The sequence below is a fragment of the Seriola lalandi genome, unplaced genomic scaffold, assembly GCF_002814215.2.
Source record: "Seriola lalandi dorsalis isolate HSWRI2012SDOR001 ecotype SW California unplaced genomic scaffold, Sedor1 jcf7180002054494, whole genome shotgun sequence".
Taxonomy (NCBI): domain Eukaryota; kingdom Metazoa; phylum Chordata; class Actinopteri; order Carangiformes; family Carangidae; genus Seriola; species Seriola lalandi.
Genome location: NW_019525047.1, coordinates 39,022 through 50,813, shown reverse-complemented (window position 1 = coordinate 50,813; position 11,792 = coordinate 39,022). Strand labels below are relative to the sequence as shown.

Here is an 11,792-nt window from a genome sequence, read left to right as displayed (position 1 = left end):
GGAAGAGGAGGATGCCACAGACAACACTGGAGTGACTGAATCCATCTGAGAAAGAAATATTAATTAACCTCAAGACTATCAAAGTCTGTAAAGTCTTACTGTAGCTATGCAAACCTGTTCATTCTCACTTGGTTGCCTTCATCAAATTAACTCGTAAATATTCTGTTGACATTTAAAAGACTTTAACAACCAGATGAATACTGTACAAATGGAGGAGGGAGGATTAGGAGAGACTAAAGGGGCTAACTCAGCAGAAACAAGGAAATTCTGTAAGATCCTTCCTCTGGAGTTGAGGCAACTCCTTTCCCTTCAACTTCTGCACCGCCCTTTCCTGTTTTTCCTTCTTTTCCATTCCTTTTTTTCGCGACCAGAGAAGAACAGCCATTCTGAGGGAGGGAAGCCCAGGCCTTCTTCCACAAAGAGCGCTGTGACTCTGATCCACTAGCAGTTCTCTGCTGGGGCTGCTGCTGCAGTGCATGCTTTACTGTTTCCCCCCGCTGCCTCCCTGACTCTGCTGGTCATTATTCATGGCGGTGCTTGCTTAAGTAAATACTTCCAAGCACTTGCAAATCCAGCTCGATTTTAAGGAAAGTAAAACCACTCATTCACGGCTAAGGTTTGTGTGGCTCAATTAAGCTGCACCAGAGGTTTTCACGTGGGGGTCCAGGACCCTCTGGAGGCTCCTTGAGTGGACACTGGAATCAGTGCTGAATGATATATCGAATGAATGCAATTAAGTCCAAATCAACTAATTAGAATGTGCACATAAGGGTGCTTTTATTCAAAAAGTAACATAGATGATATTTCTATAGATTATTATAATGTCTTCAGTTACCTAAAACTGTTACGTGAATAGCTGCACACTGTCATGTCTGCTGACTCTGGGTGATTAGCTGCCTCTGTCCGTCTCATTGTGAATTTAACGATCGCATCTACAAGAGAGAGGCTGTAAGAAGACTCTGAGATGATCCGAAAATTCTTACATCTGCCATCAATTTTTGCTTGATAAATGACTTAAATTTTCTTCTTCTCCTGTGTTTTATTTGAAGAGTTGATCCATAAGAAGATATATTTGTGGTTTTAAGAGCCAAAAACCATCTCAGTGTAGTTTTACATCTCCTCTCCCAGTCTTCTCTCTGGAGCTCTAGTAACAACAGGTCGATGAGCCAATCAGAAGAGAGGAGGCTCTGAGCCTTTCTTCTGATTGGCTCACTGTTATGGCAAAAATATAGCAGATTTCAGTTGAACACTTGGAGAAACCAAATCCTGGCGGGCTGGAGGCTGGGTGCAGGCATAGGTGAGGGTGAGTGTTTTGTTGTGACATCACAAGGTTACAGAAGTCCTGACAGTAAGTTTTAAGACAGTTTTTGAATACAGGCTGTGTGGACGTTATCTGTGGATGGTGCACTTACTTTCACATTATTTATATAGTACCTGCTTTTAATCATAAAAGACGTGGACTCATCTCACTTTCTACAATATGGGACCTTTTAAACAGTAATGAAATGTCTTTTTTTGTTTTTATTTGATTGACCAAACAATTAGATAATTGTTTCAGCTGTAGTTAAATACTGAATTAATAGCAACAAATTGGAGAAAGGGGGATTTGGGAATCAGGGTGTTATAATTACAGAATCTGCATCATGGGTGTCCTGACCCACATTTCCGCAAAGTGCAGTAACAGTGTTGCAGGTTACTATCCTGGTCAGGCAGTGTTCAGTCCCTCAGGAATGCCTGAGAGGCTCGGCCCGTTTTAGTCACGCACCACAGTGTCTGCCATGCATCACCCTCTCCTGCCAACTGATAGAACTCATAAAACACTGGGCTGCTATTAGTCACAGCTCAGGTGTGGGTGACAAGTGGGCAGGTATTGAGGAGTAAAATGTGCATGCATGCTGGTGTCTGACTGGCAGTCACAGGAAGAGCGTGGGAGCTAAGAGAATAACCAGCGCAGCTCTGTCTTGCTGTTGACAGTAAACTGGCTGAAATTGAACTTTATCAGAATATTCAAGCTGTTTATGAATGTGAACTTATTGGAGCGTGCACTTTTCAAACCTCATACATCAAACTGACTGTATATTCATCTTGATTTCACTCAGTAATACAAGATAATGTTTCTTGGCATTATCGTGCTTCTTCAAAATGTGGATATGGTTCCTGAGCATGATGGTTCCTAGAAGCTTTTCCCACAGAGGAGGGAAGTTTAAGGCTGTTGTCAGGGGACTAGGTATAAAACCTTTGTGCACCTTTCTGTTTCACTTTTTACTAGTGCATTAAACTGTATTGTATAATGATTCAAATCTCATTATGTTTCAGCCATGAAGGATACATCACAGATTTACTAGCTTCTCACTGGGCTTCTACACAGTCCAGCTGAGAAGTCATGTCATCCTTCAAAAACTGGCATAAATACCCTTTTAAGGAGGCACCAAGTTCACTGGACGGTCACTCACATATTTATCTACCATAAAAAGCAGGTTGCAAACCATGTTTTGTCTGTCTGCGTGCGTCTTATTCTACATCGTACATCTTCTCAGCAGTTTTCTGCGTAAATTTACCAATTATACCTCATCTGCAATATAAGGATCTGATAAACAGCAGGATTTAGTTGTCATACCATATCAAGGCATAAACACACTTCAGCATATAAAGACGTGGCTCACTATACTTTTTTCCTCCCAAAATTGATCAAAGTAGAGCTGTGAGTATTAATAAATTATTCGATTATTTATTAAGCAAAATGACCAAGTATTCTCTGGTTACAGCTACATGTGAGGATTAGCTGATTTGCTGTGTTCTGTATCATTTTAAACAGAATATCTTTAGGTTTCAGAGTGTGATATGCATTTTTCACTATTTTCTATTATTATATATAGATAAAGAGAGATGGATAGAAAGAGTACTTTATTGTTGCAGTGTTACAGCTACCACTTCATGTAAATCACAAAAACAATGAGGTAGGTAAATAACAGACACTGCAATTTGCTAACGGCTAAATTCTATATAATATATTAAATAAAGTGGAAAAAATAAATAGAGAAAGTAGAAAAAATAGAAAAAAATCAACCCATAGCTATACTGTGTGCTGTATATACACAATACAATGGTGGTAATATTATACACTGTACATTAGTGCAAGTCAGGTGTATATGTATCGAGAGCAGAACTTGAAAGAGCAGATTAATCAGACATTTAACAGATGTGATACGTAATGTGATAAATAGTCCAGCACTCTGGCCCCTCCCCCAACACAGAGGAAAATCATTGAACAGTGTGATGGCAGCTGGCAGGAATGACTTCCTGTAGCATTCTGTGTCACAGTAGAGCTGAAGAAGTCTGTGTTACTGAAAGTGATGTGATGTTTGACCAGTAAGCTGTGGAGGGGACGCTGCACAAACATCCATGGTATTTGTGCGGCATCCTCCTCTCCACAACCAACTCCAAGCGCTACAGAGAGGTCCACAGCTCAGAGCCAGCCCTCCTGATCAGTTTGTTCAGTTTGTTGGTGTCACTGGCTCTGATGCTGCGGCCCCAGCAGATCGGAGCAAATATACTGCACTGGCTGCAACAGACCAGTAAAAGATCTGCAACATATTGCTGCGCATATTAAGGGACTTAAGCTTCTTCAACAAGTAGAGTCTGCTCTGTTGTCAAAGTGGGCTCCACCACCTCCTCTCCAATAATGGATATGGTATTTAACATAATCCTGGTCGTCCGCAACCATCTCCTTGGTCTTGGCCACATTCAAGTCTTCAGTTGAAGACTTCTGCAGATGACAGGAGTCAAAGCTGTACAGAAAGTCAGTTATGTTTAGTTATATACTTTAGTTGTTTACTGATAATTAAAGATCAAATCTATGATAAAAAAAAATGATAATCATTAGATTAGTTGATAATGGAAATACTTTCTTAGTGACAGCTCTTGATCACAGTTTTTGAAGGCCAAACAACTGTCCCATTGGTCTCTGTTTTAAAACAGAGAAAGTTGGAGCAGACGAGTACATTTGTCAAATATAAAGTTTCTTATGTGCGTAACCACTGACAAATATGAATCGGCCAAACCACTGGTTTAGATTATGTGTTAAAAATAAATAATGGCACAAATAGTTGGACATCATATCACATCTCACCACCGTCATCAGCTCTGTTCTTTAGTCCTCGTTCTGCCTTTTTTACGTCTAAAATAGTACAGGTAACCAAAACCACATTGTGTTTACGACTTGTGAACTCTGAGATTCAGGGGCTCTTGAAGGCAGTTTAACATCCTGATCCCAGCTCTCTCTTGGCCTGCTCTCTGTCCTCATCTCTATATTTTACCATGGTGTTTTTTTTTTTTGTTTTTTTTTTTGTGAACATTCCTCTTTGCAGCTGCTAAGCTTCACGGTATAAAGACAACATGGCTGTTTTTCTAACTTGACACCTCTCTGGACTTTTATAGACGTAGTTTGCATTTGAATGTTTCCTTGGAACTGCAAAATGGAGCTGAAGTCGAAACCCCAGCAGGAATGAAAAGGAAATAGTGTGGTTTTGTTATAAGAGGAATGTGAACTTGAATTCCTTCATTTCGAGCTCTGTGTTCACTTTAATCACTTGCATACAGTACATCTACTGTGCTGTATCACAAACTCTCACAATGTTCATACCTGTCTCACACAGATCAAATACATTTTGTGACAGCTTTATTGAAAGTCTGTTTGCTTCAGTTTGGCAATGGTGCTGTGGCAGAGCCAGGTTAGATTTGGTATTTAAACACAATATACGCACACTAACACGCACAGCACCCATGTAAAGCAGCAGAGATTGAGGCCAGTTGATCTAATCTGGGGGGCTGTAGACAGGCCGTCTACCCCTGTGTGTCTATATAAACGGACACTGCCCCACACACAGGCACTCAGGAATGCATCACTCAACACCACGTACACTGAGCGTCAGAGCTTCCTTTACCACAGTGTAAGGGAACGCGCTCTTGTAATGCAATCTCTGCAAATAGCCACAGCCACTGGGCTAAAAAAGTTAACACTGAAAAAAAAGGTTTTGTCACTTTATCGCCGTCTGCCTGGTTCTAATTTGAACCTCGTGCTTTAATATCCAGTGTGGCAGACATTAGCTACTGTGGAGATTCTATTAGAAATTACTCCCATGAGTTTCTGATTCATTCAGGATATTGCCTTTACGTTCCGTATGTTAATTCGATTCTTCACATGCTGTTCCCTTGCTGGCCAGTGCACCTTTATAACATCAGGTCATTAGTGCCGTGTCTCTCTGTGGGAGCCTTCGCAGCTGTTGCTTATTTAAAATATTTTTAAATAATAAGGCAGCAGCAGTAATGTAGAAATTATCATTTTTTTGCCATGCAAGTATCTATGGATCATGGTGTCGGCCGGTTGGTTGGCCTTTGGTCAACTGAAATATCTCTGAAACAGTTCAATAGAATGAAATAGATTGATATTTTCCCCTCTGGTGACATTCATGATCCCCACAGGGTGTAACCTACTGTTTGTGATCTCCTAACTTGTTTTGGGGTTTCATGTAACAGCACCAGCATGTCACGGTTTTAATTTATCTTAAAAAATATCCACCTAATCAATTGGCACAAAATTTTGTGCTATTCATGGTCCCCAGAGGTTGATCCTCTGACTTTCTGTAAGTGTGTGATTTGAAGTAAAGCCACTTTGGTCTAGACCGAAATTATATCCGCAACTATAGAATGGATATCCATAAAATGTGGTACAAACATTCATGTTCCCCTTAGGATGAATTGTTTGTCCATTTATTTGGTTTGTGACCAAATACCTGCAAAACGATGACAGTCACACCCGCTTTAGTTATAATTTTTGTTTAGTGCTAATTAGCAAATGTTAAGCCAAGCTGGTTGATCACAGAAAACATTATACGTGCTAAACATAAGCATGTTAGCATCATCAATGTAATCATGTTAGCGAACTTTAGCTCAAAGCACTACTATGTCTAAGCACAGTCTCACGGAGCTGCTACCAGCTGTACACAGTCACAAATCAGCCGTTAAGTACAGAGAAAGGCCCTTCAGTCCCCTTATCATTAGTAAGTCATGAGCTTTGCATTAGGAGTAGGACAAGATGTATTGATATGGCTGACCAAAAGGCCTGTGCACAGACAAGGGATCAATATACATGAAAAAGAGAGGGGGTGACTCGAGGGAGTCAGTGCTATTTACAGTAAAAGGGGTTGTGGGAAAAAGGAGCCTGCAGTCCAAGCTAGGGGCAAGTTGATGTGACTGTGTGTGTGTCTGTGTGTGTGTGCATGCATACATACTTGCGTGTGAAAGTGGTCTGAATTGAATTAGCTGACTGAGAATAGCTGAGCCCCTGCCACTGGATAATTTATTACCTCCAATTATAACCAAGCCATTTACGATCTTTCATCTCTGTGACTCTCTCGCTCTTTTTTCCTGGAAGTTATGAATTTAGGCAATCAGGCTAGACTACCAAGCGTGCCAGATATTATTGTTAACAAAGAGACACAGACACATAGTCACAAATGACATATTGCTGTTCAAAACAACAGTGGCTCTTTTTGTGTTTTTCAGACCACAACATGTTAAAATGATCTCTTTTTGTGTGTGTTTTCAGATGGACCTGAAGCTGCTCTTGCTCTCCACATTGTTAGGAGTCTTTTGTTATAGTAACGCTCAGAAAGGTAAGAGTCTCCGTTTCATTAAAACAGTATTGCCTTTCAAATTGCTGTAACATCATTGTTCTGTCGCATGATGTCATTTCGCTGATGTCAGGTTGCATAGCGAATCTACAGTTCATAATGATGACTCCCTCCCTGGAGAGAGAGGCCAGCTACTTTAGCCTAATGATGTCTCTGATCAGAGCCAGTGGAGCTACCACCTCAGCATCACGGAGCATAGAGGATAATGGAAAAGACGGAATATTCTGTCTCTGTCTCCAATTACCATTGAGCCACACAGTGTTCCACATGAACCGATGTGTAAACATGTGGGGCTTAACAGGCTGCTTACTTTGCAGGGACGGCGCTGTACCACTGCTCGCTCTGATTCTGCCTCCTCTCTCTTTGTTTTCCATGCAGAGGGGAACGAGTGCATCAATGCCAACGCCAAATACTGCGGGGAGTGCATCCAGGCCGGAGCCAAATGTGGCTGGTGTAAAGACCCAGTGCGTGAATCAAAGCTGTCAGCTATATTCACTGCTGAGATACACAGTTTGATGATGCCAATAGGAATAGAGCGATAGTAAGCATATAGTTTAGCTGCAGAATCATTGATTGATATATGATATATATGTTTTGTCCTAAATTGAAAAGTATAACATTTCATTTTAGACACTTTTCACATCTTATTTGTAGTATTTTTGCTTCAAACATGACTTAGCGATTAATTGACTAACAAAAATCGTTGTCAATTTTCTGAGAATGTTATCAACAAATTGGCTAATTGTTTCTGAACTAACCAGCTATGAAATGATAAAATGACTGTCATTGATGATGCAGGCAGATTTACTCCAGCTCTAGACATGGCAGGTCCAGCCCGTCCTGTCTTGTCTCCAGCAATTTTATATTTTCCTTTCATAAAGTTTGGGAACTTGCGAGAAACAAGGCGGGAGAATCCAAAATATCATTACTTTTATGCACCAAAAACACTAGGTCCTAAACAAAAGTGTCTTTTGTTGCACCCTCTCTACCATGTCTTGCGCCCAGTGCCTCTAGATTGTAACCCAGGCTTTATGTTGTAAATTTGTAGTCTCCAAGCCCTGAGATAATCCTGATGGCATCATCAAAGTTACTTTTTCAGAGTTGACACAGCTCCTGCAGAGCCACAAAAGATGTTTTATAACAGCTTTCAAAAACTGTGTATTACTCCTTATGACAAATAAACTGATTTTCCCTTATAAAATTGATGGATTTACCCTTTAACTCTCTGTGTTGCTGCTCTTAGAACTTCCTGAAACAGGGTGAAACCGTGTCGACCCGCTGTGACGAGCTGCAATCTCTGATAAAAAGGGGCTGTGATGAGCCAATGATCGAGAACCCACATGGGGAACGGAGGATCCTCAAGAACAAAATGGTGACAAATCGCAGAAAGGGACAAGATAAACTGAAGCCAGAGGAAATTACTCAGATCCAGCCCCAGAAACTCAAACTCACCCTCCGATCCGGTAAGGTGCCATTTTTTCTGAAGACATATTTAGATTCATTTACCTCAATGACGCTCCAGAGTTTTTTAATTATGGTCACTTCATGTAGGTGAGCCCCAGACATTTGCCTTGAAGTTCAAACGAGCAGAAGATTATCCCATCGACCTGTACTACCTGATGGACCTGTCCTACTCCATGAAGGATGATCTGGAGAACGTCAAGAACCTCGGAACCAGTCTGATGGTGGAAATGTCAAAGATCACCTCAGACTTCAGGATAGGTGAGGCGTTTCATCATTGGATGTGATCATATTTGATTTGTTTCTTTCTGGGGAAAAGAAATGAAAGGTGTCCTTTCTTTTGTTTTTTTATTTGGTTCATACAGCTGCTTCATACAAGCAAAAAAGGGAAACAAGTTATAAGGGGCTAAACAATAAATATAGAAGAAAAAATGTTTTTAAAAAAAGGTTAAAACAGAAAATAAGTAAGTAACAGCTTTTTAAAACTGTCCACTGACTTTAAGCCTTTAACTAAAAGTCACAGTGTTTCTATACTTAAATTACATATACAAAATACTATACAAAATTACTTAAAAAAAAAAAAGCGAAAAAATCAAAAAAAATTCAAACTGTTTTGGGGCCATTTCCAGTTACCAGTTCTTCAAACTGAGGTATGAGATGTGACTCGGCAGCAGGTTATAGGAGGATGGGATGTAAGCCAAAGATACTGCATCAAACTTTGTACTCCTTCTGAGTCATACCAGCCAAATCTGACCACGCAGACACGATACGCAAATGCTTAGAACCCTTTAAGGGGTTGCCATTTCTGATGTTCACTGTAAATAAAGATCCATAAATCAGCATCAGTATTATAGAAAAGAGACATTCCTTATAACTCCAGAACCTGTCTGAGAATCATCAGGATTTAAAGTTTTTTTCAGTATCAAAATTAATCAGTGATATCTGTTCAAACATCCGTGGCTACATCGCAAATGGGAACTCCTAAAAGCAAATTCAGCATACTTTTAATAATGCCTATTTGCCAAAATGTAAACAAATATAGGCTACAAAAACAGGGCTCAGTAACTAACTGTCTCAATAGCAACATTATACTTCCTGTTTATAACCCGCAATGCCCCCACATTTTGGGAACTGTTGTTGTTTCCAAAATTAGAGCATGATTATCCCCCAAATAGAGGTAAGACAAAGAATAAAAGGACTGACAAAATACATTAATATACATTTTTCATGGATACTGTTTGATGCTTTCTCAAACAATTTTAATTTGAGACTTGGGGGTGGTGTTTTGTGGGTTCGGGTGGGGCAGTGTGGGATGGGGGCGCAGTTGTGTCATGATTGTCTTAAGGCGCACAGTCTCACACTTTTAAAACTCCTGTAGTTGAATAACCGGCTTGTATTTTCAGGCGTCTTGTTGTGGGTATTTAGTGCCACCCAGGTTTGAATGACCTTGGTCTGACCTGCACAAGCAAACCAAAGAAGTAAACACTTGAGAGTTTGTTGACCTCCTCAGAATTCATGCAGTGTCAGCTTACCCTTACACCAGACACCCAAACCAAGGCTCTTTTGAAGCCTCTACCCAGTACTTCACCTACTGACACTTACTGTGTGCAAGTGGATGAAAATAAAACTGACTCCATCTGTGTTTCAAAGGTTTTGGTTCCTTTGTGGAGAAGACGGTCATGCCGTACATCAGCACCACCCCGGCCAAGCTGCGGAACCCATGCACAGGCGATCAGAACTGCACCAGCCCCTTCAGCTACAAGAACGTCCTGAAGCTGACCAGCGATGGCAAGAGGTTCAACACCCTGGTCGGCCAGCAGCACATCTCTGGAAACCTGGACTCTCCTGAGGGGGGCTTTGACGCCATCATGCAAGTGGCTGTGTGTGGGGTAAGCAACAAAAAAAAATGCTTGGAAATATTTACACACAGGTTCACAATTCAAGGTAATTTTTCCACTTGCTTGGAGGTATGCAGCACTAATAAATGTGTTTATGTGGTGATGTGTGAAAAGGTGTTTTATGAGTCCTCTGTCTTTACTAGGTGATTTTTTGGATGCTTAGATAATCAAAAGTTTATGTGTCACATTAGGAGTAGCTCATAAACCTTCTTAGTCTTTACAGTGCTGATATAAAACTGGTAGGAAACACATTTTACTAATAATTAGATTATTTCTTTCTCGTTGATCAGGACCAGATTGGTTGGAGGAATGTGACTCGTCTGCTGGTCTTCTCCACCGATGCCGGCTTCCACTTTGCTGGAGATGGCAAACTGGGCGGCATTGTGCTGCCTAACGATGGAAAATGTCACTTGGAGAACAACGTTTACACGATGAGCCACTATTATGTAAGTAGTTCAATGTTGTTGCGACTGATTTTTAAAGGTTTCTTTCTGGGTAAAGCTTGTGTTGACAGTGTGTGATTTCTTTTTTCTCCTCCAACTTCTTTTTAAGGACTATCCCTCCATCGCTCACCTGGTCCAGAAGCTGAGCGACAACAACATCCAGACTATCTTTGCAGTCACAGAGGAGTTCCAGCCTGTTTACCAAGTTAGTTCCCCTTTAGTCTCATTTTGAAAAAGTATTTACAATCCAAAACTCTTACTTTTTTTTTTTTTATCTCATTCTTTTTGAGCATACTCCTCATTCTTTGTGCATGTGTGCTTTTGGAAGATGCCCAGTGTGTAAAAATATCCACCTGGGCTGATACATCTGTTGTGTTAATGGAAGCCCTGATTACTTCCTTCTGTCATACTGTTGCTGTTCTGGCCAGTTTAACCCAGCTCCATCTGAGTCTGATCAGCTCTTTTATTATGTCTGCACACAGTAGCCTCAATATGCCTGACAGCGAAAAATCTCAGTTGAAACTGGTGTCGATTTCATCTAAATCTGGAATGAAATAATTAATCCAGAATATTCTTGGGCTCCAATGTGATGCCTTTGTGTTGCAGCTGGTAAAACATTCTCTCAAAGTTTTCTTGGTCCTGTGTTGTTGCTAATGGAGATTCCAGAGATCATAAGATTAGCAGAGTTTTGATAAAGCTTTGTTCTAAACTTCTCTCCTCTTCTCAGGAACTGAAAAATCTGATACCAAAGTCTGCAGTGGGCACTCTGTCTGCCAACTCCAGCAATGTAATCAACCTTATTATAGACGCTTACAATGTAAGTACACTGTTGAGATTGTTCACTTTAAGCCTTAGTTTGGTAATCATTTTACTCACATAAACGACATTGAACTATTCAGTCCTCTCAGTGAGTTCAAACAGTCCAAGGTTTTTTCAAAAACATATTCTCATTTAATGCTCTGTTAAGCCTTTGTGTATCATAAGCTGTCAAAATAAAGCTACTAGATGACATTCTAGTGCAGGAACTAACAACTGTCATGTTGTTATCTTTTGGTTTTGGCAGTCTCTTTCCTCCGAGGTCATTCTGGAGAACAGCAAGCTTCCAGAGGGCGTGACCATAGCTTACACGTCCCGCTGTAAGAATGGGGTGATTAGTGAAGGCGAAAATGGACGCAGGTGCTCCAATATCTCCATCGGAGATGAGGTGAGGAATGGAGAATGGCTCTGATGAGTAGCTGATGATTAATCAGTTGTCAATATATACAATACAAACTCTTGAGTTTTTGCTGCAACCGTTT

At 40.6% G+C, this 11,792-nt stretch overlaps 1 protein-coding gene across 2 annotated transcripts in view; it reads left to right on the top strand.

The window, feature by feature from the left end:
- Positions 1-11,792, top strand: part of itgb1a (integrin, beta 1a) — a 29,059-nt gene that overhangs the window by 8,939 nt on the left and 8,328 nt on the right. For both annotated transcript variants that reach the window (XM_023412911.2, XM_023412912.2), the window contains exons 2-10: positions 6,608-6,674; positions 7,071-7,156; positions 7,936-8,155; positions 8,244-8,414; positions 9,804-10,042; positions 10,342-10,497; positions 10,604-10,699; positions 11,222-11,311; positions 11,558-11,698. In XM_023412911.2, the coding sequence (XP_023268679.1) occupies positions 6,608-6,674; positions 7,071-7,156; positions 7,936-8,155; positions 8,244-8,414; positions 9,804-10,042; positions 10,342-10,497; positions 10,604-10,699; positions 11,222-11,311; positions 11,558-11,698 (1,266 nt within the window). The remainder of the gene's footprint in view (positions 1-6,607; positions 6,675-7,070; positions 7,157-7,935; positions 8,156-8,243; positions 8,415-9,803; positions 10,043-10,341; positions 10,498-10,603; positions 10,700-11,221; positions 11,312-11,557; positions 11,699-11,792) is intronic.